Consider the following 27,484-nt stretch of genomic DNA (forward strand, 5'->3'; position numbering starts at 1 on the left):
TAGACCAGCTAGAGGTCAAGGTGCAGGACAGAAGGGAAAGTAGGCAGAGTTGGCAATGCCTGTCCGAACTAGGGCAGGAATAGTCAACTCCTTGGAACTGGAGTGAAGGAGAGAGGAGGGGAGGCATCCATGGTCCCTGCAGTTCCCACTAAGCCCTGGTCCATGCAGTGGGCCCAGGAGCCCCACCCTGACATCCCTCTAGTACCAGTCATCAAAGAGGGGAGATGACGCCTTTTTATTAAGGTTAACAAGGAAAGCATTGAGAAAGAATACACAAAGGAGGGGGGAGGGCACACAAAGTCACCACTTGAGGAGGTGGGAGGGAGGCACATCAGTTAGTAAACCTCAGGACAGCCACATGCTCCATGCCCTGGTTGTGGGGGTGAGGGGTGGGGGAAGCAGAGAAGATGAAGAAGGGCACACAAAGTCACCACTTGAGGAGGTGGGAGGGAGGCACATCAGTTAGTAAACCTCAGGTCAGCCACATGCTCCATGCCCTGGTTGTGGGGGTGAGGGGTGGGGGAAGCAGAGAAGATGAAGCGCCATGATAATTTAGGGCTCAGAGAAGGGTCTGAAGCCCCCTGAACCTAACACCGGAGCCACAAGCCCTGCCCCTCAGGGCTCACACACTACTACACAAGTGGACACACATAACACACACAAGACATTATGGAGGCAACACCGAGAGGCAGAGGGCAGGGACATATTGACAGAAAATAGAACTGAAGTTAAGCAGGTGTAGCCGGGAGAGACGGTTTTTGGCTGCGGCCCCCAAGAGTCCCTCAAACGTCCCCTAAATCTGGGCTGTCGCTGAGCACCCCCGAGTCTCTGCCTGTGAACTGGGCTCTTTGTTCTCTAAGCCCCAGTGAGTGGAAAAACAATCCCAGATGAAGTCAGTGGCAAGGCAGGATCGGCTCTGCATGCAAAATCCTAGAGGTTGAGCTATTATGTCTTCATGCACATTCATAGCCAGCTCCTCCCAGCCCAGGGGCCCTAGGAACCCCATTCACCCAGATAGGGCTGCGGTTCCCTCCTCAAGCTTCCTTTACCAATCAGCAGCCGCAGAGATCTGTGAGGGGGAGAGGCTTCTGCAGAACACTGAATGTCCTGGATTTCAGCAGAGGGGTAGATTTCCTGTTGCCAGAACAGAATACCCCAATTCCTTAATTTCTAGGTAAATCGTTAGTTTATTTGCCATAGTCCTAGATAAGTCCTTTTTCAGAATACAAAAAAGCAGAATTTTATTTACAATTCAGGGGTTCTCCTGTTTCCTGGGGAGGAGTAAAGGGTAGGGTAGGGGATGGATGGGAATCCGGAGATAGGCGCTTCCTTTCCCGGAACCTCACCTTTCGTCAGTTTGCTATGATTCGCTTGGTTCGGGCAGAAAGAATTCTTGATGCTCCCAAAGTCCTTCGCCCTACAAATCCTTCCTCGAGGGAGTCTCTCTCTGCCCGACCCACAAGAGCAGCCGTCGTTGTGAAGCTGCACCGCGCCGTTCAGTCCCCTTGCCTCACGCACTGTGAAACCCAAAGCCAGCCCGGGAAGGTAGTGCCCCCGTGGAGTCCCCTCACAGGGAGGCCTCGCCGTCCAGATGCAGCAGGGTAATGTCGGGCAGGTCGAGGGGCTCCACAAGTGGCCCGTTCCCCCCAAGGAGACCAGCACAGGGACTCTTAGGGCGCTCACAGTGACTGGTGGGTGTGGCGGGGCTGGGCACCTCCTTCTCTTCGTCGTCGTCCCCCTCGTCCTCAGGATCGAGACCCGGCAAGCCGCTGTCCCCGATCATAGGCGAAGGGGTCTCCGGCTCTTGGGGGACGCCCGGGAAGCTCCCCTTGCCGCCGACCACGCCCAAGCCGCCCTGGCGGGGCGCCGTGGTCATAATCCGACACATGGAGACGATGGCCCGCTGGTTGGCACACACGTCGTCCGAGAGCACTTGGATGTGCGAGGCCTGCTCGTCCAGGGCCCCCCGCATGGCCCTCACGTCCTCAAACAGGGCCTGCAGCTGGGCCTTCAGGTGCTCCATCAGTTCCTTCATGCCGCCGTTGTACTCTCCGGAGATCACGTCCCCCACGGCCGGCACGGTGGACACCTCCAGAGGGGCCGGCATGTCGCCGCCGTCCTTGGTCATGATCTCCAGCAGACCGTCCTCCATTGAATGGCAGAAGCGGGCAGTGGCGGCTCTGGGTCGCGTCCAGCCCGGCCTCCGGGGTGGGGGCGGGGGCGTGGGGGAGAAGTCCCGGGAGGGGCGGGGAAGAGCGGGGGGAAGAGGAGGCTCCGGGAGGGGCTGCGAGCCGACGTGAGGAGACGAGTCCCGGGCGGAGGGCGCGGGCAGGATCGGGGGAGGCCGGAGAGAGACGGCGGGACGAGGACCCGGCGGGGGTCCCAGGGCCGGCCTCTCTCGGGCTCGCCCGGGGGCGAAGGCGCCCTGCCCTACTGCGCCCGTGTCGGCGCCGCCCTCCGGACGCCACGAGCAGCGAGTGCCCGTCGGTTCCCAGGGTCACAGAGACGCTCGCGGAGGGGCCCAGGCGAGGTCGAGGCAAGTAGCGCGTCGAGCTCGGGACTCCCCTTGGCCATTAACGGGCAGCGCCCGCGAGTGAGGCTGGAGCGGCAGGGCGGGTCTCCCAGCGGCGCGGCGGATGCTCCTCTGTTTCCAAGGCGACGCACGGCACGTAAATGACGTGTGTCTCCATGGTAACCAGGAAGTGGGGAAGAAAAAGGAGAGGATGGCTGGGAAGCTGCAGTGGGGCTTGGAGTCTGGGCTAGCGGGTGGGGCGGGCGGGGAGGAGACGCTGCAGTGGCCTCAACCGAGGCTGGAAGGAGCGTGTAGCTGCAATGTTTAATAGGGAAGCATGAGAGAGCATTTTGCTGCTTAAACGCCCAAGCCCGGGAGAGATCATTCCTCCCCCAGTCCGGGTATTAAGGCACTGACTGCCTTAGAAGGATTTTCACCAGCCCGCATTCCTTTTGCAGAGGATGGCGCTAGAACCGGGTCCTGCTTCCCTGACCTCCAGCCGTCCGCAGGAAAGCAGAGAGGGTACAGAAACCGATGCTAATAATTCCAGACTTGAGCTGGGGTGCGGTGGCGCCCTGGAGGCGGCCCCGACAAGCCTGGCGGTGCGGGGGGGGGGGCACTACGGAGGGTTCTGCCTCTCCCTTTGGCTTCTGCAGTAAATTAGCCCTCTCGCTATAGAAAGCACAGGATCTGGGAAAAGATGGGGTTCCCTCCTATATGAAACTCAACCGCTCCTGTCAAGTACTTAAGTTTAGAGAATGAAAGCTCCATAAGGACAGAGTTTGTCTTCCCTGCACCCTGCATCACGGAATCCCCAGCAGCTAAAATAGTGCCTGGCACGTAATAGTAAGTAGATGCTCTTGTATATTTGTTGAATGGATACTTTAATAAGAACCATGCCCTTGGCCAGAACTCTCCAGCCCACAAGTAGTGGATTTTAGGACACCTGAATTCAATTTTATATCTGCCTTTTATTAATTCAGAGACTTTGGCTAAATCATCTTCCTGATCTGTTAGGGGATCAGAATGGATAATCTGTAATATTATTCCTAACTCTGAATAACACTCTGCATCAGCTCATAGTTGAAAGGTGAAACTGTTGACAGAAATGGGGAGACTCTATGTAAGGGTAATTGCCTCCTCCAGTGCACATGTTCAGACATATACTGAGTGTCCCCAACCTTTGTGACAACCCCTTTCCCTATTTGAGGGGTGGAATGGGAAGGGAAGAAGAGGAAGAAAAATTGGATTTAATATATTTACAGATAACACCAGATTGAGAAGCATTTAGCACCTGGGCAGTAGCATATTAATAAAGACCCCTAGTAAATGGGAGAATATAGGTGATCAGAAACCAAAACTGAAGTTCACAAGAACAAATAAACCTGGTGAGGACAAACAAACGGTGTCACTTCAAAATAGAGAAGAGCTAGGTATGGGTGAGTGTATTATATATTGGCAGTTCAACAATAGCAAATGTGTTACCTTGTAGTTTCTCTGGCTGTGTGCTCTACTGATGAAGAGTGAGACTGGCCTAGGGAAACCTTTGTGGCGCTAAAGAACTGTTTGGCCTATGCCTGTCTGACTGCTATTAAAAGAGAAACAAGGTGGGAATATCCCAAATGTCCAACAGCAGAATGTTTAAATAATCTAAGGCATTGCTGATGTAATAAGGTATTGCAGTCATTAAAATTTTGATTTCCCAAAACAAATTAAAAACCCCACAGTATTGTATTTTCTAAAACTAATGATTCAATCCTATTTTCTTGCTCATCCTTCCTTCCTTCTACAAACCTGTGGTATTCTCACCTTGGTTATCACGCCTACCTCCACCATATGCCCCAAACATGGTTAATAACACTTTAGGTTATTCCTAAAGCTCTGACTCAGGAATGCTCTGATTCAGGGCAGAAATGCTTTCCCTTGATTTCCCTATGCACAGCTGAAGTTGGCTGGTATTTCCAAAAAGACTTTATTTTTAAAACTATAGAAAAACTAGAAACAGAGACAGGGCACATAAAAACAGCTGAGCTTGCCAGAAAAGACTGGCATGGCTACAGGGTTTGTTACTTCACATCTCTTGACCAACACTTCACATGGAAGATTTCATCTTGCCAGTTCTCTCACCCTTCAGGAGGGTCCCTACCTTTTACCTACAGTGGCCCTGTCCCCAGCATAGGGCCTCCCATCTTTGCAATCCCTTAAGCTTACATTAAACATAGCCCCATACAGTAGGCGCTGGATTATGTCATCATTCAAGGCCCTTTGCCACTATTGTTAAGGATACCATATATATCATGGCTTTAAGCATAAGATTACATCATGCTGCCCAGAGGTGCTGGCCATGAAGTCCCCTCAGAGTACAGGGGGTCTGAGCCCAGAGGAAGAGGAAATTATTTCAGAAGCATGGAAGACAATGGGAAACAGGTGCAGAGATCAAGGGGTGTGGCTGATCCAGTCAAGTTCCAGGTGAGACATTTGAGAGCCAAGGGTAGGTGGGAACTGGGGGAGTGGACCAGTAGCAGGACTTGAAAACATAGGGAGGAAACATGGGTGCATCAGATTCAGAACCAGATAATTTGAGGAATTTTGTGTGAAAATGAGACATGGGAAAATAGGATAAGGGTCTAGTGTTAGTAAAATAAGGGGGACAGATGCAGAGCCTCGGCCAGCTGGCTGGGTTGCAGGGCTGGGTCCTCTGGATGCCAGTGCCCTAGAGTCTGTTGCATGGGTCCACTCCCAAGCAAATGGGGGCTGGATGGGTACCATGGCCATCCCACTAGAGTATTCAGAGGAACTGCCACATAGCAAGAGAAAATAACCTACACACTTTTCTTCTTGCCTTTCTCTTTTCCTCTGGGAATCACCTTGGCTGTTCTATTCCTTCAATCCAGTCTCATCAGTCCATGCAGGAAGAGACCCCATGCTGCATAGATATAGGCCTTCATCAGGTACACTCAGTTCCAAACATCACATTCTCACTAAAACTGTGATTCTGGTAGTCTCTGCCATTTCCCTCTATCTGGTTCTAGTTTATCTCCAATTTCTATTTTATATTGCTGGTGCACTTTTTGCACTATAAATCCAATGAAGACAGTCACTCGACTCATATCTAGAACAATGATCTAAAACAAGGTACAGCTTAGTGCTATACCTTAGGTCCAAAATCCCAGATGATATCCTCCAAATGTAACTGTTATGAAGCCGAGCTATCTTGTGGCCCATTTCAGCACAATATCACATTTAAAAGAAACATATCCAATAGCAAAAAGAATTAAAAAGCGATTTAGTTTATTACAGTCTCTAAGAAAATTCTAAAGGGGCTTACAGTCTTAGCACAGAGCAAAACATATTGAACTTCTCTCTCCTCTATCTCATGCATTATGGCACAGCTGCTGCTGTTGGTCTCCTCCTTCTCCCCAAATAGCCCCAAACATTCTTTCAAGCCTTGCCCTTGTTTTCTTACTCCCCAGCTCCTTCCACCACTTAGATGTATTCTTTTTCTCTCCTGCAGGAAGAAACTTCTTGTCCTTCTAATGTAAATTATTTAAGCTTATTCCAGCTTCTTTGATTCTGTCCTTCATTCCTTCCATGTGTACAAGCACCAGGAGCCCCAGCTGTTCATTACAGGGGTTTTCTCAGAGGGTAAAAAAGACAGAGGCTGAGAGTAGTTGTGTTGTTGTGGGATCTGTCTGTCACATAGACTAGATTTTCTCAGCTGGAGAGGGTGCTTTACCTGGTGTCACAGCCAACCATCTTCACTCACCTTCCCCACATTTGTCCAGAGAAATGGACATGGTGACTTGTAAGAACCCTGAGCCCTTGTGAGCCTCTGACCAGAGAGGGGGTCTAACTATCCAGATCTTCAAGAGTCTTTAATGTCACAGTCATAGCCATGAAGTGAGCTACCCCCCCCCCCACCTAAGGCCTGAGCTGGACTTGCAGTTGCTTGTTCTGTGACCTCAAACAATAGTCTTTAAGGAGTCTTTAAGGCCACCTGACTCCTTTCTCTTCTCAATTAACTTCACTGAGAATTCCAGAGAGCTTCCAACTTCTCATGTAATCTGAATGTCCACTGGAAGTAGCCCCTCACTGCAATTAAACCTATTTTGCCAGTGTCTCTTCTGTCTCCCCTTTCTGCACTGCCCACTGCAACTCTTATATCAACACTTGCAGAGGTCCACCCCTCTTCCCGTCCCCAGTGCATGTTTAAATTTGTACCCTGTGCCACTATGACATGACTGGTCCCACTCCAAGTGTTGCTGGGTAGCTGGCCACAGACATAGAAGCATTCAGAGCTCTGGAGCCACTGGTAATCCCTGATGTGGAGCTTCATGCACCTTCCATCCTCTCCACATGTTTTCTGCCCCCAGAAAGTTGCCGTTCTTGAAACAGCTCAGAGCCTGGTTTGGCTCCAAGTCGGAATCCTCACCCGGCACTGATAATGCTGCACGACTGAAAGCACCCACAGTTTCTGGTTCATTGGGGACAATTTTGCTTGACAAATTGCCTCTCCCAGGGTATCAGTCCAATTTGTAGGAAATTATGCCCCATCTAGGGTAGAGTAGGGACTGTGGTATGTGTGCCACAAACTTACCTTTCATTAAGGGAATTTTTAGAAACTTAATGTCCCTCAAAGCCAACTTACGCAAATGTCTAGGCCCCTGAGAACAGTGCCACTCATGTCTTGAGGAAGTCTGTGGCATTTTATCCCAGTCAATTCATACAAAATTGTGTAGGTTTCATTCTTAACACATCTGGTTATGCTCCGTCCATCCCTCTCAGAGGCCCTAAAAATAGTGTCAGAAGTGGTTTCTACCACTTCTGTCTTGTTATGAGATAGAATCCCAAGGGCCAACAAGGCACTGTTAGCTGCAGTTTAGCAGCCACTGCAAGGGGGCTCTTTGTTTTTATTGCACAGACACAAATGGGGACTACATGGACAGGTTCTTCAAAATGTAATCCATGTCTTCAAAGTACTGCAGCAGTCCTGGATCTTAGGCAGAAGTGAGGAGAAGGGCCCTTTACCAATTTTTTCACCCAGACTCTGAAGCCCCTGGTTTTTTTTTTTTTTAAAGATGACTGGTAAGAGGATGTTAACCTTTGACTTGGTGTTGTCAGGACCATGCTCACCCAGTGAGCTAACTGGCCATCCCTATATGGGATCTGAACCCATGGCCTTGNTTTTTTTTTTTTTTTTTAAAGATGACTGGTAAGGGGATGTTAACCTTTGACTTGGTGTTGTCAGGACCATGCTCACCCAGTGAGCTAACTGGCCATCCCTATATGGGATCTGAACCCGTGGCCTTGGTGTTATCAGCACCGCACTCTCCCGAGTGAGCCACGGGCCGGCCCAACAAAGCCCCTGTTTTAACAAGGCTTGTGTGAAAACAGCTCATCATCTATGGTCAGCCACAGTCCATAGGCACTGTTTCTTTGTTTTAAGGTACAGGTATCCCCTTCACTCAGGAACTCTCTAATTCCTTTACTTTGCTTTAATCTTCTCCTAATCAGTTATCAACATATTATACTATATTTTTACTTTAATTTATTGATTTCTTTGTTGTCTTTCACTCCCAACTAGAGTGTCAGATTCATTGGGGTAGGGATTTCGTTGTTTACTGCTATATCTTTGGCATCTAGAATAGTGCCTGGTCCATGGTACATGCTCAATAAATAGTTGTTAAGTAGATAAGTAAATGAAGTCTAAATCCATACCTAGAAAAAGAAACATCTCCCTTGAGGACATGTAGTTTGCAGAGCTCCATCCAACTCTGCCATATCTTTGAGAGTAGTTTAGCTTCTTTAGTTTCAACCATCTATTTTGGTGATCTATGGCTTATGTTCACACAGGTAAGTAGCCCTTTTAGTGGTCTTTCTTGAAATAATTACTTTAGAGACACATGGAGTCTCCATCTCTTGGTATCTTTGAGAGTAGTTTAGCTTCTTTAGTTTCAACCATCTATTTTGGTGATCTATGGCTTATGTTCACACAGGTAAGTGGCCCTTTTAGTGGTCTTTCTTGAAATAATTACTTTAGAGACACATGGAGTCTCCATCTCTTGCAAAACAGAAAAATGCTTGTAGCTTTGAAATGAGAGCTATCACCTATTCACCCAGTCTAACCCCATCAGTGTATTCCACCACTATCCGCATCAAAGTCTCAAAGATATTAGGGCCAAGTTTTGTCAGAACTTAGGATTGAAGGACTGCATGCTCTCTGCTCCCCTCAGCATTGCTTGAGAATGTAATATGTCAAGCCTGTATCCCCATACTGTGTTTTAAGGAGAACTCCTGATTTATACTCTTTTCCTGCTGGAAATGGCCTCAAAAAAAAAAAGCACTCTGTTACTAGCCATAAAATTGCACTCTTACTAGCCATAAAATTAACAGCTAACTGAGAAAGGGATATTATGAATATAAAGGTTAGTGTGCTTTAAAGCTGGTGTTTCTCTTCCCTCTAGCACTCTGTTACTAGCCATAAAATTAACAGCTAACTAAGAAAGGGATATTATGAATATAAAGGTTAGTGTGCTTTAAAGCTGGTGTTTCTCTTCCCTCTGAGTTCCTGAACTGGCAGTAATTTAGGGTAATGTTAGCCCAGGGTACTTTTTACTGTAATAAAATCTAGGCTTTTTTGTCCCTTCCCTGCTTCTGCTCTAAAAGCAAACCAAACAAAGACTCTCTACATTGATCAAATAAGTAACAAAGAATATATAAAGATCAGTCTTTCAAGAATAGTAAAACTAAATTAAAATCAAACATCAAACATGGATCAGAAAAACAATATTCCAGGAATTGCAGTTAGTCTCTAAACATGCTAAGTGAGACCATTTCAGTAAGGCCTTGTTATTCTCCACAGTGTTGTCTGGGTCTCTAAGAAGCAGAGGGAAACTTTATGGGAAGCTCACTGGTGATTGCCTGGATTGAATGAATTAACCTGGGACTAGACTCTCCACGGAGGGTGATCCTGAGTCACATATCCAATCTCTTATTCATCCCGGTTCATCTATCACCGTATTGCACACCTGCTTCCAGTTGCGTCTTGTACTATTAAAAATCAATTCCCTCTTACCAATTGGCATTAGTGGCTTTTGCTGCTCAGCAGAACAATGAGTATCATCCAAGACACTTCCAGGTGTGATAGGTAATAAACTGCCCACAATCTCACATTCTTCACATTGAAATCGCTGATAGTTAAATTGCAGTGAGTTCTGGGTTACGTAAGGCCTTTCTGCTTCATCTTTATGGACTTTTATTAGTTTTGGGGGGGACATTCTCTGCCTAGGAAAAAGTGATTACGGAGAAAGGTTCTAAGAGATGGAGATGGAGCATGGGTATAATGTAATTTGAAACCTCACTCTGTAATTTGAGACCTAAGGTCTAATGGAAGAAAGGAAATAATCAGCAGAGATGTGAGAGAAGGAAAAGCTAAAAAGAACTTCTCTGTGTATTTTTAACTCTGAGACAAACTAGCATTATTCCCCACTTCCACTGTGAGGGCAAGATGCAGACTGAGGCATTTAGGTAAGATTTTTTAAGGAACTTCTTGAGAATGAGGGATATGTGGGAGAAAGGAGTCTGAGACTCCTTTTCAGGAGGGCTTGCAAACCAGGAGAGAGAGTCTTACTTGTCTGAGGTCAGCTTGGGAAAAATAGATTTATTTATCCCTGAGACCAGTCTGTGGTTACCATAGATACTTCTCTAGTACCCACAGATACCTTTCTAATCCATTTCCTCCTCCCCATTTCCAGAGCAATGCCTTACTTCAGGCCCTTGCTATCTCCTGCCTGGAGGATTATTCCGTTTTTGGTCTTTCCTCTGCTTTTCCCTTCTCTGGCCTCCCTGTGCATCCATCTCCTCAAGACGGTCAGAAGAATCTACCTACGATTCAGAGTTGAGCCTTTTCATATCCCAGCTTAAAATGTTCTAAAGTCTTCCCATAACTTCCAGCCTCATTTATTCCCACCACTTTCTCCCTCACTGTGTCCCCTCTAGTTACGCAAATCTGCTTGTAGTTCCCATACCCCCTGCACACTGTTTTATACCTCCATACCTTTATTCATGCTGGTCTCTATGTTCAAAATGACTTTCTTGCCTTTTTTTCCCCCTTGCTTTTCTTTTGTACGTTTATTAATTGTGAAATGTGACACAAATACATGAAAGTAAATAAACATACATGTAAACTATAATGAAAAAGGCAATGCCTATGTAATCACTACTCAGGTCAAGCAACAGAATATAGCAAGCATTTATCATGATTCCCTCCATCCAGAAGTCCCCACTCCTACCTTACAGTCAAAACCCTCTCCCTCCTAGAGGTGACTACTATCTTGATTTTCACAATAATAATTCCTTTGCTTTTCTTTATAGTTTATCACATGCTTATACATTCCTGTACAATATAATATAGTTTTGCCTGTGTTTGAACGTTATGTGGATGGAATCACAATTAATTTATTTTTTAAACTTTATAGGAATGGAATCTCAAAACTTTTTTGTCTCTTGTTTCTTTTGCACATTTTATCTGTCAAAGTCATCAGTGTTGTTGGGGTACCTGAGGTTTGTTCGTTTTTCACTCTTCTATTGTATTCCATTGTATGAACGTACCAAAATGTACATATCTGCATCTACCGTTGCATTCTACTGTTGATGGACATTTCAATTGTTTTCAAATTTAGGCTGTCACTAGCAATGCTGCTATGAATAGTCTAGTATATGTCTCATAGTGCACATAGCCCAAGATTTTCCAAAGGGAAAACTTTATACATAGGGATAGATTGCTGAACTTTGGAGTGTGCTTCAGTTGTATTAGAGGATATCAAATTGTTGTTGAAAGTGGTTGTAATAATTTACGTCCACCAGCAGGGTAAAAGTTCTCATTACTTCACAGTCTCTTCAACACTTGGTATTGTCTGACTTTTGATTATTGACTTACTCTCTGATGTAATCCCACGTTCCTAGAACAGTGCTTGACTCATAGTAAACACATATTAAATATTTGTTGAATAAATATTTTTTAAATTTTCCAACATGTGAATTTTGTGGTTGTCTTTTTGTTGTTGATTAATAGCTTAATTCCATTGTAGTTGAAGAACATTTCCTGTTCAATCTCAATCTTTTAAAATTTTTTGAGACATGATAATAGGCAAGTTTTTGCTTATAATTCTTGTATGTATGCATCATGAAGGAATATGTGTTTTGCATTTGTTGGGTGCAAGGTTTAGATATGTCTATTAGGACAAATTTTTAATTTTGTCTACTTACATTACAAATTACTAAGAAAGGGTTATCATAATCTTTCACTATGTTTATAAATTTATACTTAGTTCTGTTAACTTTTGCTTTATATATTCGGGGACTATGTCGTAAGTGTAATTCAAATTTTTAAATTGTTGTGTTTTCCTGGTGAATTGAAACTTTATCATTATTAGGTGGTTTTGTTGTTCACTAATAGTGCTTTTTGCCTTAAAGTCAATTTTTATCTAATATTAATATAAACACATCAGCTTTCTTTTGGTTGAAGGTGCATAATATATCCTTTTTCATTGCTCTACTTTCAACCTCTGTTTCCTTAAGATTTGAGCGTATATCTGCTAGATAGCATACAGTCAGATTTTGTTTTGTTTTGCTTTTTACCTATTTTGACATTCTTTGTCTTTTATTAAGAGCATTTAGTCCATTTAGATTTACTATTAATGTGATTAATATTTGGATTTAAAATATATTTGTGGATTTGTCTATTTTTCATTTATATTAGGTTTTGCTTCCTATGTTTTGAAGCTCTTTCATTAGATACTTAACAATTTAGAATTCTTATATCCTTTTTCTGAATTGACCCCTTTATCAATAGGAACAGTAATATTCATGGCTCTGAAGTTTACTTAGTCTGATATTAATAAAACCATTTCAGCATTTTTATTAGTGTTTGCATGGTATAGCTTTTTCATTTTTTTCCTTTTGTCTTATCTGTGCCTTTATATTTAAAGTAGGTTTCCTATACACACTTGGCTCTTTGTCCAACCTGACCTTCTCTACCCTTTAATTGGGATGTTTAGGCTATTTACATTTGTTTCAATTATTGATAAGATTGAACTTTAATCTATGATCTTCCTATTCATTTTCTATTTGTCACATCTGTTCTTTGTTTCTTTTTTCTTATTTTCATTCCAACATTTAGATTAATTGAATTTTAAAATGATTCCTTTTTACCTCCACTATTAGCTTATTAGCTCTACTTCTTTTTTTTTTTTCTGTTATTGCTCTAGAGCAGTCCTTTCCAACAGAATATTTTGTGGTAATGGGATTCTTTTATACCTGTGTTGTTCAGTGTAGTGGTCACTAGCCACATCTGGCTATTGAATACAGTTATACCTTGGTATCCATGGGGGATTGGTCCGAGGACCCCCCACCTATACCAAAATTCAAGGATGCTCAAGTCCCTTATATAAAATGGTATAGTATTTGCATATAACCTATGCAATTCTCCCATATACTTTAGATCATCTCTAGATTTCTTATAATACCTAATAAAATGCCTAGATATTACTTAATTTGCATGGATTCAATGTAGTACTCAATGCATGGCAAATTCAAGTTTTGTTTTTTGGAACTTTGTGGTATTTTTTCCCCCCAAATATTTTCTGTGCAAGTTTAGTTGAATCCACAGATGTAGAACGTACAGATAAGTTGGGCCAACTGTACTTGAAATGTGATGACTGTGACTAAGAAACTTAATATTTAATTTTCTCTAATTTTAATTAATTTTAATTTTAATTAAAATAACCAGATATGAGCCATATGTATGGAAGAGGTGTATGACTCAAATGATTGGTAGCCAACTATCAGAAGGACATAAAATACAACTGAACTTTTCAGTAAGAGGAACAAAGGGAACAGATTATTCTGGTCTGTTTCCATTAATTTTAGGCACTAGTACTGTTTGCTTTTCCATTGAAATGTTAAATGTGTTTGAGTTGTTAGCAATTGTATGTTAAATAAAAAACACCCAATCCATAAATAAATAAATAGCCCCATGTGGCTTGTGGCTAGCATAGTGCAAAGTGCAGCTCTAGAATTTATTGTATGCTACTATAACTTATCATAGTTTACTTTTGAGTAGTGTTAAGAACCTTATAACAATGAAAGGCTACTTCAAAAACTTCACTGAAAGACTTGCATTATCTTTTAATTCTATTTTTTCATGAACTTTTTAAAGTACCCTCATATACTTTCAGTTCCTCCCTTGTGTTCTTTGTGTTTTTGTTGTCCTACTTATTGCTGCTGTGTATTCTAAAACCTCAGGTTCATTTTTATTATTTCTACTTTAAATAGTCATTTATCTTTTTAAGAGATTAATAAGTGAGAAAATTTTTTCATATTTTACCTATATTTATCATTTCTCACACTCTTTATTCCTTTATGTTGATCCAAATTTCCATCTGTAATTATTTTTCTTCTGCTTGAAGAACTTCCTTTAACATTTCACCTTTTACCTTTCTAAAAAAAAAAAGTCTTTATTTTACCTTTATTTTTGAAAGATTTTTTTGCTGGGTAAAATTTCTGGGTGGACCTTGTCTTCCACCTTTTATAAGAAATCTGCTGGCATTTATAGCTTTTATAAGAAATCTGCTGGCATTATTTTCTTTGTTCCTATATATCAGGGGATGGCAGATTTTTTTGCAAAGGGCCTTATAGTAAATCTTTGAGGCTTTGCAAGCCATATGGTCTCTGTTGAAACACTGAACTCTGTCGCTATGGAACAGAGACAGCCATAGCACATATGTAAATGAATGTGTATTGCTGTGTTCTGATAAAACTTTATTTACAGAAACAGGCAGTAATCCAGATATGACCCACAGGCCAGAGTTTACTAATCCCTGCTCTATATGTAATGTGTCTTTTTTATCTGGCTGCTTTTAGAATTTTTTTCTTTATCTTTGGTTTTTAGCAGTTTGATCATGATGCATGGTTTTCTTTAAGTTTATTCTGCCTTGATTTCATTGAGCTTTCACATTTGGAAAATTTTTAGCCATTATTTCTTTAAATACTTTTTAATACCATGACTCTTCTGAAACTTCAGTTACATGTATGTTAAACTGCTTGATATGTCACACAGATAACTTTTGCTCTGATTCTTTCTTTTTCAATCTTTTTTCTTGCTGTGTTTTTTAACAAATTGTTTATCTTTTCATGCCTTCAAATTCTCTAACCTTGTTTTCTGTAGTCTATAATTTGCTACCAATTCCTCCTATGAAAATTTTAAATTTCATTACTTTTTTAATTTGATAATCCTGATTTTATTTAATATTAAACTTTAAAATCTGCACCACATTGTCAAAGTATTACTTTGACTTACAATAATATTATACATATTTAAACTCAACACAATTACAAAATCAAACTATTTTCTTAAAACAATATAATTCTCCTCTAGTAAAAGTAGCTTTATATAAAAGGTTTGGCTTCAGACTGTCATTGCTACTTATTACTGGATGAAATTCCTCTCTTTGGCCTTCATTGTCCAGAAAAGGCACCTTTCAATTCATTTTTTTTAAATGAATAATTTGCAACAAGTTCCTAAAGTTTTCCAATCCTTTCATACTTGTAGAAATCCTTCCAAATGCATTAAACAATGATACCATTTCTTGTCTAGTTAGATGGAATTCATAACTGGGCCAACTTTCTAGCATGTTTACTATTAATTTCTCTGAAAACAAGATTTTCAGAGCACTGCCCAAACCCTGAGTCTGAAGCTTTCCCCACAGTCAACATTTAAACTGACCAACAAAATCCATATTTTTCTAAACGTTTCTATAATGCAGCCTACAGTCTACCTTCAGTTTGCTTTTTTTCCTAACCCAAGGGAAAAAATTGAATTCATGAAATATTTCCAGAACTAACTTTTTGTTTTCTGAATCTTGCACTTCATTTCCAGTGAATGGCTGAAAAATCTGGGTGCTCTGCAAATGGTTGCATTTTAGATAAACACCTTAATTATATTAAGTAGAAAAAATACAAGTTCTTGAGCCTTATTGGACTTTCCCCTTTAGTCAAAATTCCATCAAATCAGTGAAGAAATTCCATAATGTGTGTTGCCATTTCTTTTCCAAACAGGTATCTTGTAAGGGCTATCTTGCCCTCAAAATGCCCACAAAATGCTTGCATGTAGTCCAGACATAAATTTATAGAATGCTCTTTTTACAGACAGAGACATTCTGAACAGCTGTGAAAAGTATTCTGTTTACATTTGCCTTGACAGAGGACAAAATATCTAAAGGTCTTTTAGTTGTCTGTGCCTTGAAAGTTTTCTTCACAGATGATGATAGTTCATATCTCCCAAGCATTTGGTACCTTATAACTTGTGTAATGCTCAGGATTACAGAGAAATCTATATATTCAGCATCAAGGTACTGTATGTCATCAGCTTCATGGAAGTTGTCTGAAGAGTCATCACACTTGATCCACTGAAGAGCAGTCTCTTCCCCACTCAGATATTCATCCACAGCTCGGAGTTGTTCAACTTGCTCATATTCTTCAGTGAGATTATTGGCATCTTCAGAACACATGCAGCTTGCAGATTTATTTTAAATGATACATTTCTAACTTATAAGATGTCTAACTTATATTTTTATTACTTCTTACACTGAACTTATTTGCTTTATCATATAAAGTACATAAAATAGTTGCACAAAACCAGTATTAGTACTAACAATAAAATTGCAGAATAAAGTTTAAGTGTTCTTTGCAGTTTCTTTTCTTCTTAGAAAATATTCCACTAACGCAGGACAAAGTCTTGAGTTCAAAAGTCGATTGAAATCTTTCTTTTTGGTTATGTTACCAATGTCATATACTCTTAGGTTTATTTATTTCATTTATTTTCAGTTTTAGAGGTTGCTCTTTTTTTCTTTTTGGTTTAATTTACTTTTTGAATATATAAAACAATTGCATAATTCTAAAGTCAAAACTACATAAAAAGGTATACCCAGAGGCATCTCCCTTTCATTCCTATCCCCTGATCCCAGTTCCCCTCTCTACCACATATAGATAACTATTTTTATTAGTTTCTGGATTATCCTTCCAATGCTTCATATTACACAAAATATAGCTATCACATACACTGTTCTGCACCTTTCTTCACATAATATATTGTGGCAATCATTCCACAGCAATACACACAAATACTCCTCATTATGTTTATAACTCATAGTACTCTGCTATATTCCATAGTTTATTTAACTACTCAACTCCCCACCTGCTGATGAATATATGTAGTATTTCCAGTCTTTTGTCATTAAAAATGCCACAATGAATAACCTTGTGCATATATTATTTAAAATTTATGCAGGTGTGCTTTTAGTATAGATTTCTTAAAAATGTGATTTCAGGGTTGAAGGATAAATTCGTCTATCTGCAATTTTGCCAGATAGTACCAAATTCCCCCCTTGGGGGCTGCATCATTCTATACTTCCACCTGTAGTGTATCAGTGTGTTTCTGTCCCCAGAGCTTTGGCAACAAAGTATGTACTCAACTTTTGGATTTTTGCAAACACAATAAGAAATGCTGTTTCAATGTAATGTAATCTGCCTTTCTTTTTTGAGTGGGTTGAGCATGTTTTACTATACTGAGGGCCACTTGCATGAATTTTTATTGGGATCATGTTAAATTTACAAATTCACTTAGGGTATGTCTTTCCTTTGTTGCATCTACTTTTGTGCCTTTGGGGAATATTAAAAAGTTTTATTCATAGATTTTACATGTTTCTTTTTAACTTTATAGCTAGGAGTTTTGTAATTATGGTTGCTATTACAAGTTGGATATTGATGTTCTCTTCCATGTTATTTTGTAATTGGTTCTTCCTTGTGTCTGCGAGGCCTATGGGTTTCTATATATTGCTTTCATATTCTGCTATTGTACTGAATCATCTTTTTGTTTGCAATAGTTTTCTATTGATTTGCTTCCATTTTCTAGACACACCATCATATCATCTACAATTCTCATATATCTAATTGCTTTCTCTTGTAAAAATGCATTGCCATTTTTACCATGTTAAATGGTGTAGTAATGGTGAAGATCCTTGTCTTGTCTCAAATACTAGCAGTGAATGGCTCCAGTGTTTTCCCATGAAAATAGTAAGAAGCTGATAAAGCAAGATAGTATGATATTAAGAAACACTCTTTTATTCCTTTTTTGAAAATTATTTTTATTAGGAATACATCTTGAATTTTTCAAATGCTTTTCCAGCATCTATGGAGATAATCACAAGACTTTTCTTCTTAGATATAATAATATTAATTATATTAATAATTTTTTTTCTTTTTGTATATTATACTTTTTTTCAATTTTATTTATATTTATTTTGAGGGGTACAGTGTGTTGTTTCAATGCACACATATCTTGCACAATGATTCACTTAGGGTAGATAGCACAGTTTTGTTCCCATTAGTTCACCCCATATCTTTTCCCCCACCTCCACACCTCCCAGCCTATGGTAACCATTATTCTATTCTCTACTTTTTTTTTTTAATACACAAAGCTTAATATTCTTATTGCAAAATAAACTCTTAAAAATGAATTAGAAAAATCTAAGCTGAAATTTGGTGAAGGACATGAACAGGTAAGTCACACACCCAAAGAAATACACATGGTTAATACGTATCTTCTAGGATCTGGCTGCAGGCAGGGGCAGGGCTGTCCTGGCCCATATCTCTCAGGATCCCAGGCATTGGGCTGGCTTCTGTAGCTGGCCTGAATGAGCAGCTATTAATAAATTTTCTAACAATGAACCATCTTTGCATTCCCAAAGCAATTTCTACTCAGTCATAGGGATTTGATTCCATTTGCTAATATTTTATTTAGTACTTTTGCCTTGATATTCATAAATGAGATTCATCTGTAGTTTTTTGTTTAATCTTTATCAGATTTTAGTTTCAATGTTATATTTATTTGATTAAAAATTGTCAAAGTTGTCTTTTTTCTGTGCTTTGGAATAGAATTGGGATTAGAGGTTGCTATGGGTGGAATGTGTCCCCCCAAAATTAATGTGTTGGAAATTTGATCCCCATTGTAACAGTGTTAAGAGGGTGGGAAATCTGATTATGGTATTTGAAAGGTGGGGCCTTTAAAAGGTGATTAGATCATGAAAACTACGCTCTCATGAAAGGATTAATCCATTCTGGAGTCATGAGTTATCATGGGTGTGGACTGGTGGCTTTGTAAGGAGAGCATAAGAGAGTTCTAGTTATTCTCACCATGTGATACCCTGGTCATCACGGGACTCTTCAGAGACTCCTCACCAAGAAGAAAGCCCTCGCCAGATGCACCCCTGACCATGGACTTCCCAGCCTCTAAAACTGTAAGAAATAAATTTCATTTCTTTACAAATTACCCCGTTTCAGGTATTTCGTTATAAGCAACATAAAATGAACTAATACAGAGGTCTTTAAATAATTACATTTTAAACCATCTCGGATACTTTCAGAACAATTTTCTCTTTAATATTAGTCTGTTTTTGTTGCTTATAACAAAGTATACTGAACTGGGTGATTTATAAAGAGAATGAAATTTATTGCTTACAGTTTCTGAGGCTGGGAAGTCCAAAGTCCATCTGGTGGTGGCAACAGTGACCCAGGGGTCTCACATTGCAAGATGGTGGAAGCAGAGAGAGCAGAGAGAGAGAAAGACAGACTCTCCTCTTCTTTTAAAGCCCCCAGAACCACGCCCCTGATCACCATGTTTAATCCATCCACTACAGCACAGTCCTACAACCCAATCACCCCTTCAAGGCCTTAAAATTACCATAATAGGATATCCCACCCTCTTTACAGTCACGGTTCCTGATACATAAAACTTAGGAGACACAACTCAAGCTTCAGGGAGTTTTGGGGGGACATAATTCAATCCACTACAAATATCCTATCCAGTATTTTAGTTTTCATCAGTATGGTGATACAAATGAGCTATTTCTTCATTTTCCTTGGGAAAATCCCCCACCTTTCTTTACTTGATTTACTTCTAATCCTTCAAGACTTTATTCAGTTATCATCTCCTCTAAAAAGTCTTCTCTGAATTCCTCAGGTTATGCTGTCTCTTTTCTGGGCTCCTATGGACATTGTTCATTCTGCATTATATTGAAATAATCCATTAATGGTATCACTATCTTCCACTAACTGGAAGTTTCTTAAGTATAGAGATCCTGTGTTGCCTCCACATCTTAACTTCCAGTGTATAGTGCCAAACACAGTGCCTGACATATAGTAGGAGACTCAATAAATATTTGATGAACTGGTCTTTGATCAGAGCCCCCCAAACATACCTACACATGCCTGTTTCTTCTCCAGTTCCTATCTTTCAATTCATCCAGGGTCTCAGCAAAAATCTAGGAGTCATTTTTGACTATTGTACTCCTCATCTCCAGCTTGTAGTCAATCACCAAGTCCTATCAATTCTGACATTAAAATATTTTAAATCTGGGCCAGCCCGGTGGCGCACTGCTGCAGTGCGCCGCTTGGGAGCGTGGTGGCGCTCCCGCCGAGGGTTCGGATCCCACATACAGACCGGTTCCCGCCCACTGGCTGAGCGAGGTGCGGGAGCAACACCGAAGACACGAAAAAAGACAAAAAGGAAAAAATATATATATTTTAAATCCATCCACTTCTCACCCTTTCTATGGCCAGCACCCTAATCCAAGACCCCATCATTCCCTGCTTAAATCACTTAAACTGGTGTTTTCCCTTTTTAATCCTTGTCCTGGCCCATTCTTCCTCAGAAAGTCAAAGCAATCCTTTAAAAACACACATATCATCATGTCACTTGTACATAGCCTGTCAATAGCTTCCTGTACTTTTGGGACACAATTCAAAATCCTTATTATGTCTCCCAAGACTGCATGATCTGGAGACTTCTTTCCTTTGCAGCCTCAACTTGTGCCCTTCTCCTCCTTATCATTCTAGCCTCTCTCTTCTTCCAACTTTCTAAACTTTTTCTTTCTCAGGGTCTTTGAATATCCTGCTCCATTTGCTGGAAGGCCCACTCCCTGCGTCTCCTTCACACCTTTGATCTGGTTATTTCCACCAATTTTCCAGGTCTTTGGTCAGGAAAGCTTTTCTTGCCCTCCCAAACTTAATGAGATCCTCTATTGAATAGCCATTTTACCCTCCACACTTTTTGTCTTAGTCCATTAGGGCTGCTATAACAAAAATACCATAATCTGGATAGCTTATAAACAACAGAAATTTATTTCTCATGATTATGGAGGCTGGGAGTTCCATGTTCAAGATGCTGGCAGATTCTATGTCTTGTGAGGGCCCATTTCCTCATAGACAGCCATCTTCTTACTGTACCTCACATGGTGGAAGGAGCCAGGGATCTCTCTGAGGTCTCTTGTATAAGGACACTGTATTAGTCCATTTTGTGTTGCTGTAACAGAATTCCTGAGACTGGGTAATTACAACTAACAGAAGTTTATTTGGCTTATGATTCTGGGACAGCTGCATCTGGCCCAGGCCTCAGGCTGCTTCTACTTATCGAGGAAAGTGGCAACATGCGGGTACAAGCGAATCACATAGTGAGAGGAAGCAAGAGAGGGAGGGGAGGTGCCAGGGTCTTTTAAACAACCAGCTCTCAAGGGAACTAACAGAGTGAGAACTCACTCACTGCCCTCCCTCCCCCCAGGGAAAGCATTAATCAATTCATGAGGGATCCACCCCCATGACTTGAAGAGCTTTCAACATTGCCACATTGGGGATCAAATTTCCACATGAATTCTGGGAGGACAATACATCCAAACTCCATTAGACACTAATCCCATTCATGAGGGCTCTGCCCATATGACCTAATCACCTTCCGAAGGCGCCACCTGCTAATATCATCACCTTGGGGGTTAGGATTTCAACATATAAATTTTGGGGTAATATAAGCATTCAGTTTATTGCACTTTTACTTTGCAGAACTCATCATAGTTGTTATTTAGGCATTCAGGTGACTATCTAATATTTGTTTGTCACACTAAACTATAATTTCCTTGGAGTCACGGAATGTGTTTATCTTGTTCTCAGTTGGATCTTCAGCATCTATTGTAACAAACAGCACAGTAATAGGATCTCATAAGTATTTGTTGAATGGCTGGATGAACAAATGAATGAATGAATTGATCAGTCAATCAAAGAAGCAAAGAATCAATGAATGAATAATGAACTTTAGGCAAGAAGGCTGAAGGAGTAAATGACCTGTTCCCCCTCCAGGGGGAGACACACTCCTAAAAATAGCATGGGCAGCAGGCAGTAGAAGATTCTGAGATCTGCCATAACTTGCTTCTCAAGCCCCTGAAATTGATTCAAAGAATTCAATCATCTCTTTGCTAGTAGAAGTCTCCAGCTCAGTCTGGATCACCCAATGTTAAAAGGCAAATGGTATTTCCTCTGTTAATTTCCCACACTTGGACAGTCTTAAAAACTCTCCTGCTGGAGTTTGTCACTTCAGTCTTGGTTTGCTAGGTAATTTAGCTGTAAATGCCTACATTCTTGGAAAAATAGTATGATGTATATGGAATTTCAATATCATCATTAACATTGTCATTTGTGTGTTTAATTTTTTTCAAAATCCCTCTGGCAGTCTTTCTCTATGAAGACAAATGTTTTAAAATTATTCAGATAGTGAAAAATATTGGTAGCCTGTAGAGCCAAAAAAAAAAAAAATAAAATATTGATGAAAAGCTAATTTTTAAACAATAGTAATTCATAAACTTCCCCAAGGCTTGGGGAAAGTTAAAAGGAAAAAGAAAATGAGTTTGAATATTGAGAGCACGTCTGCCTCTGAGCAGTTTCTGAAAGAAGTCCTTGTTTAATCCTGATGGCTCATCTTGGGAGACTATCCCTGCTGCACATTAATACTGTTCTTTTCTTTGCCAAATTACTTTCTCTAGTACAAGACCTAAACACATGAAAAGTTTCATGAAGCTTACATGATATTTCCTCTGAATTTCCTTTTCTTTTTCTTTATTCTGGTTCCAAAGCTTCCCTTTCAATTTTTCAATGTCCTGGTCTCTGAAACCTCTCTTTCTGAGGCTCAGGGACCAAGACAAAGAGACATTCCACTCTTCCTGTCTATGGGAAATCAGTTCACTTCAGTTTAGTGCAGTTTGCATTTATCAGTTACCTATTGTGTGATTGGGACTGTGCTATGTGGGAGGAAGTGAGTGCAGGAAATCTAAGTCTCTGCCCTAGAGGTGCTTACCACCATGTAACTGAGAGGATGAGACATTTCATAACCTCCTTGAACAAATGGAAAATAATACACAGATGACATAGATAATAATCAATATTTATGTAGTTTACAAACCACTTTTTCACAAATGTGGTTTAAGTATTGTGAAATTCGCCCTTGGGGTAGGTGTGTTACTCTCATCTCATTGTACAGATCAGTAAACTGAGCCTCGGGTAATGTAACTAGCTTAAGCAGGTAAAGTAATTTATACATAATCTCAGAACTGGAACTTTGGTCTCTATGATGTCTGTGTGACATTACATTGTTTCTAAATATGAGGAATAGGCTATGAGTGATAGCCGAAAAAAAACTGATGAAATTAAAAGTAAAGGAAAATACAGTATTCTATTAATGAGGGAAAATTATTTTTCCAATTAGCCAACTAGTTTGAACTTGCATCTTATTTTTCACTCTACTCTGTTAATGTTGACTGATTCGCTCTCTCTCCTTCACTTTTAGTGTATTTCAAATTCCCCTCTGGTTCTTTTCTTTTTCTTTGGTGATGGGAGAACTTATTTGGGAGAAGTCCCTTCTTCTTACTTAAGTTACCTTTCTCTGGGTAGGGTGTCAGGGAAATCTGGCCGTCAACATTAGCCAGGTGGCCCCTGAAAGAGAAGGATAAGGCCTTTGAGACAGGAGAGTAATTGATGAGTTCTGGCCAGAGGCCAGAAAACTGTTGTGAAAAGCTTCATGTTACCACTTAGAAGTGTTTGCAAGGCAGTATTCCTCTCCTTCAGCACACTGTCACTCTAGAGGAGCCACTCAAAATTAGGAAAGGGTTTGGAGCCAGCAGGTGAAGGAAAGAGTTTTTTACTCCAAAAAGGAGTTGCGCAAGACACCTCCACGGCATCCACCTATGGAATCAGGATACTAAATATGTTGAACAGTGATAGCAGCAATCATTACAAGCAAAACATCAACATCAAATTTCTAGTTCAAGGGGCCAGCCCGCGGCTCACTCGGGAGAGTGTGGTGCTGATAACACCAAGGCCACGGGTTCGGATCCTACATAGGGATGGCCGGTTAGATCACTGACTAAGCGTGGTGCTGACAACACCAGATCAAGGGTTAAGATCCCCTTACCGGCCATCTTAAAAAAAAAAAATTCTAGTTCAAGTTTATGTCAAGGTCTGAAAATAGAAACACCAGTTGTACCATCAATCAACACCATCTAATAAATGCTTCTTGAGTGCAGAACTGGTATTACCAGGGGAGAGAAGAAAAAATAATGATATCAAAGTCTTATGGGAGATACAGCACACTGAGAAAAAAAAAAAAAAGAAAGGAAAAAAAACCTCATTAAATGAAAACACGAAGAACAGAATTAACCAACTAAAACTTACAGAGATGGAATCCAGATATTGAATGCAAGATTCATGGGATGTGATCAAAGTACAACTTTATTTCTTGGCTTTTACCATCTTTTAAACATTTTTATTGGGGGGGGGGGTGGTGGTAATCTTCTCCTGCTCCTGAATGGAAAATTGGGCAGATTTCCTGATTTTTTTTAAGTTCACTATTTGATAATGGACAATCCTTTTAGTAACAGACACTTTACATTAAAAAGGCAGTCTCAATTTAGTAATTAGAATGTTTTCAGTCCCAAATGGTAATCAAATACTTTGGTCTTCATTCTAAGGTTCTAGTCAGTCCAAGACCACTCTTCCCACCCCCTTGTAAGGCCTGCTGGCTGCCTGCCTTCAGCTTTCTCCCCAGTTACCTCCTCTCTCACTAGCTACCTGCTATTTGATCTGCTTGTATAAAAGCAGGAGAAGGCAGGACAGCTAAGAGGATAGGGCAGTTCTTTTTTGGTAGTATAGGTCTGTACTGTGTCTGGCAGATGGTTAAAACTGGCTCCTCTTCTTGAATTGTGCTTTTAAAGGTTCTTTGGAGATTCCCATCATTAGAGACCTCTCACTTGCATTACTTTGGCCTAGACAGATGCAAGTGGTTGCCTGTGACTAGCTCTGCAGATTCTAGGATTCCTGTATTCATCTCTAACTTCTGGCCACTGGGTCCCTCCACATTTCTAGACAGCTCTTTTGAATAGACCAAAGGCAATCCCATGCTGGCTGTCTTCTGTGTGGCCCACATCTGGTCCAGGGAAACATTTACACATTCATCATCCCTGCTGAATCTGGGAGTACAGGCAGATCCCAATGCAGCCCCCTCTATCTACTCTGTGGCTACAGCCCTCTTTAATTTATAGGCAAGAGCTGGTACAGTTTTCTGTTTTACAACTATGGGGAACAATTTCCAAGCTCTCTGGTCCCACAGAAGCTCCTTCTTAGGCTTGAGAAGGAAGTAATGCCATCACTTCCTCTCCCTTTGGGTGGGAGGAGAATGGGGACTCAACAGCACACACAAATTTCTCCCCAAGAAACCTCTTCACAGACCCTCCCTCCCTACATTCTCTTGGTATCACCATGAAGTAGAACTGTTCTTCAACACTGACTTTGTACATAAAATCTTCATTGAAGTAATAATCTTTAATTGCAATTGACAATGTTCTTGTCTGTCTCCCAACCATTAATAACAAAGGACTGTGTCTCTACATCTCTGTTTCCCCCAACATAATTGAGCACAAAGCCTGGAACAAAGTAGGCACTCAGTAAATGTTTGATGAATGGATGAGTGCATGGATCTGAAAATAAAAGTTGCTCTGTTGTGCAGTGAATTCTTGGAGACACATTAAAATAATTTGTATGAATAGCCTGTTTTATCACTCCCTGGGATACTCCATTCACTTTTTACATTTATAAGATGCTGGTGGTTTTCTAGAATTTATTTACCTTAGCATTTACCAACCAAGAAATTTGAGAGATGAGACAACACAGGGGTAAAAAGAATATCTTTTTTCAAAGAAGAGATATTTCAGGTTTTTAGAAAAGTTATGGGAAGCTAAATCAAGCCTTCTCAGAAAAAAAAATTTCCCCCAAAGCTGCAGGAACTATGGATATTGTTTGAATACTGTAGTTTGTTTCAAAATCCTAAAGCTAGACAGAACAATTAAGAAACAAAAAATTAGGTTTAAATATTTGGCATAATCTTAATGTATTAAATATAGTTGATGGGTATAAGGAATTCATCATACTACTCTCTTTAGTTTTTCTGTATGTTTAAACTTTTTTTTTTTTTGTCTTTTTTCCGTGTCCAGCAACGGATCGCAACCCTCAGTGTTGCCCCCGTACCGGACCGGGGACCGGCAACGGGATCGCAAGCCTCGGCGTTGCTCCCGTGCCTCGCTCAGCCAGTGAGCGGGAGCCGGTCTGTATGTGGGATCCGAACCCTCGGATGGGAGCGCCGCCGCGCTTCCCAAGCGGCGCACTATCCGGTGCGCCACCCGGGCCGGCCCTGTTTAAACTTTTTATAATAAAAATAACATTAAAAAATTAATGTTGGGAATCATCACTGTCTTTACTCTGTTTTAGAAAGGAGGCTGTTGCTTTGCCCCCCATGGATTTGTCACCCCACTTCCCCTGGGTGACGGAGCCACAAAGGATTACTCAAAGCCCATCTCTTCTGAGCAGTGAGAAGCCCTGAAGTGGTTAATCTTCCCTGGAACCCTCAAGGGAGAGGCATTCCTTCCTTGGAAAATTAACCACAAACTGGGGTTCTCCTCCTGCATTTATTCTCCAGACCAGGAAGTTACAGGAAGAGACATAGGTGGGGTTTTTGCTAAGCACCGTTTAACAAGTTTAACAATAGAAGCTGGTAACATTCAGTAAAAACAAGTCAGATGACATTCCCTTAGACAATTAAGTGATCCACCAATAAAATCTTGATCTAGCAAACATTCCTTCTACCTCCAGCAACTTCCCAGTAACCTTACATATCAATCAGTTACCAGTCTGTCTTTGAGCTAGCAACCTTGCTGTGTTACAGATCTTTATCTTACACCAGTGACTTTATAGCCTGAGGAAAATTTCTTGTTCTTTGCAAGGTCAATATTTGAAACTGCAAGGCTTTGGAAAATCAGGCCCTGTGAAGTACATTTGCTTTACGAATCCTCTACAGGAGGCACCAGACGAAGCAAAAATGGAACAGAAACTATGTAGACCTTGCCATCTTATTATAACTTTCACAGGTCTCATTAGTATTATGATAGCCATAAATCTGTTTGCATTTGAACTACAGAGTAAAAATTTTGGAAGCAAGAATTTTTGATTAGGAATTAGGTGGAATCAGGGCTGACTGGTTTAGCTTGGTTGGTTAAAGTGCAGCCTATATAATCCCAAGGTGTCATGGATTCAGATTTCTGTACTGGCCAGAAAAAAAAAAAGGAATTAGGTGGAATCAGAATTCACAGAAATAGAAGAACATGTATGGATCATTTCAGCTAGTGCTTTCACTTTACAAGGGAGAAACTAATACTCAGAGAAATGGAATGAAATAACTAATCAATTTTAGATCCAAGACAAACCCATAGGTCTTGTGTTCTCTAGTCTTACACTCTTTCTACTGCACTGGTTGGCACATGACATTGAACAAGAGCTGCCAAGTCATGGAACCCAAGAGGAGGGACGGATGCCACCCTTCAGGTGCAGTACTTCCATTTGCTGGATCCTTTGACTCTATCATCTCTACTGTTTATAGGTAGAGACCTCCTTTTGTTGTGCAGTGACTTCTCAGAAACTGAGCAGTAGACCCACTGAAGCTAGGCTTAGTAAGATGAAGGCTAGAGAGGCAGTCACCAAGCTCACAACAGG

General features: G+C 40.9%; 1 protein-coding gene and 1 pseudogene across 1 annotated transcript; both read right to left on the reverse strand.

The window, feature by feature from the left end:
- Positions 1 to 216: 216 nt before the first annotated feature.
- Positions 217 to 2,152, reverse strand: CCDC184 (coiled-coil domain containing 184). The gene is made up of 2 exons (XM_008587891.1): positions 498 to 2,152; positions 217 to 370 (listed from the first exon to the last, which is right to left on the reverse strand). Exon 1 carries the CDS (start codon positions 2,150 to 2,152, stop codon positions 1,568 to 1,570), a length of 585 nt encoding a protein of 194 aa, XP_008586113.1. The 3' UTR covers positions 217 to 370; positions 498 to 1,567.
- Positions 2,153 to 15,051: 12,899 nt separating this feature from the next.
- LOC103603389 lies at positions 15,052 to 16,095 on the reverse strand (annotated as a pseudogene).
- Between the last annotated feature and the right edge of the window lie 11,389 nt (positions 16,096 to 27,484).

This window comes from Galeopterus variegatus, unplaced genomic scaffold (assembly GCF_000696425.1).
Source record: "Galeopterus variegatus unplaced genomic scaffold, G_variegatus-3.0.2 Scaffold4580, whole genome shotgun sequence".
Lineage (NCBI taxonomy): Eukaryota > Metazoa > Chordata > Mammalia > Dermoptera > Cynocephalidae > Galeopterus > Galeopterus variegatus.

Bases quoted from the DNA above. Each gene is read 5' to 3' on its own strand.
- CCDC184 (XM_008587891.1), bottom strand. From the start codon at position 2,152: ATGGAGGACGGTCTGCTGGAGATCATGACCAAGGACGGCGGCGACATG.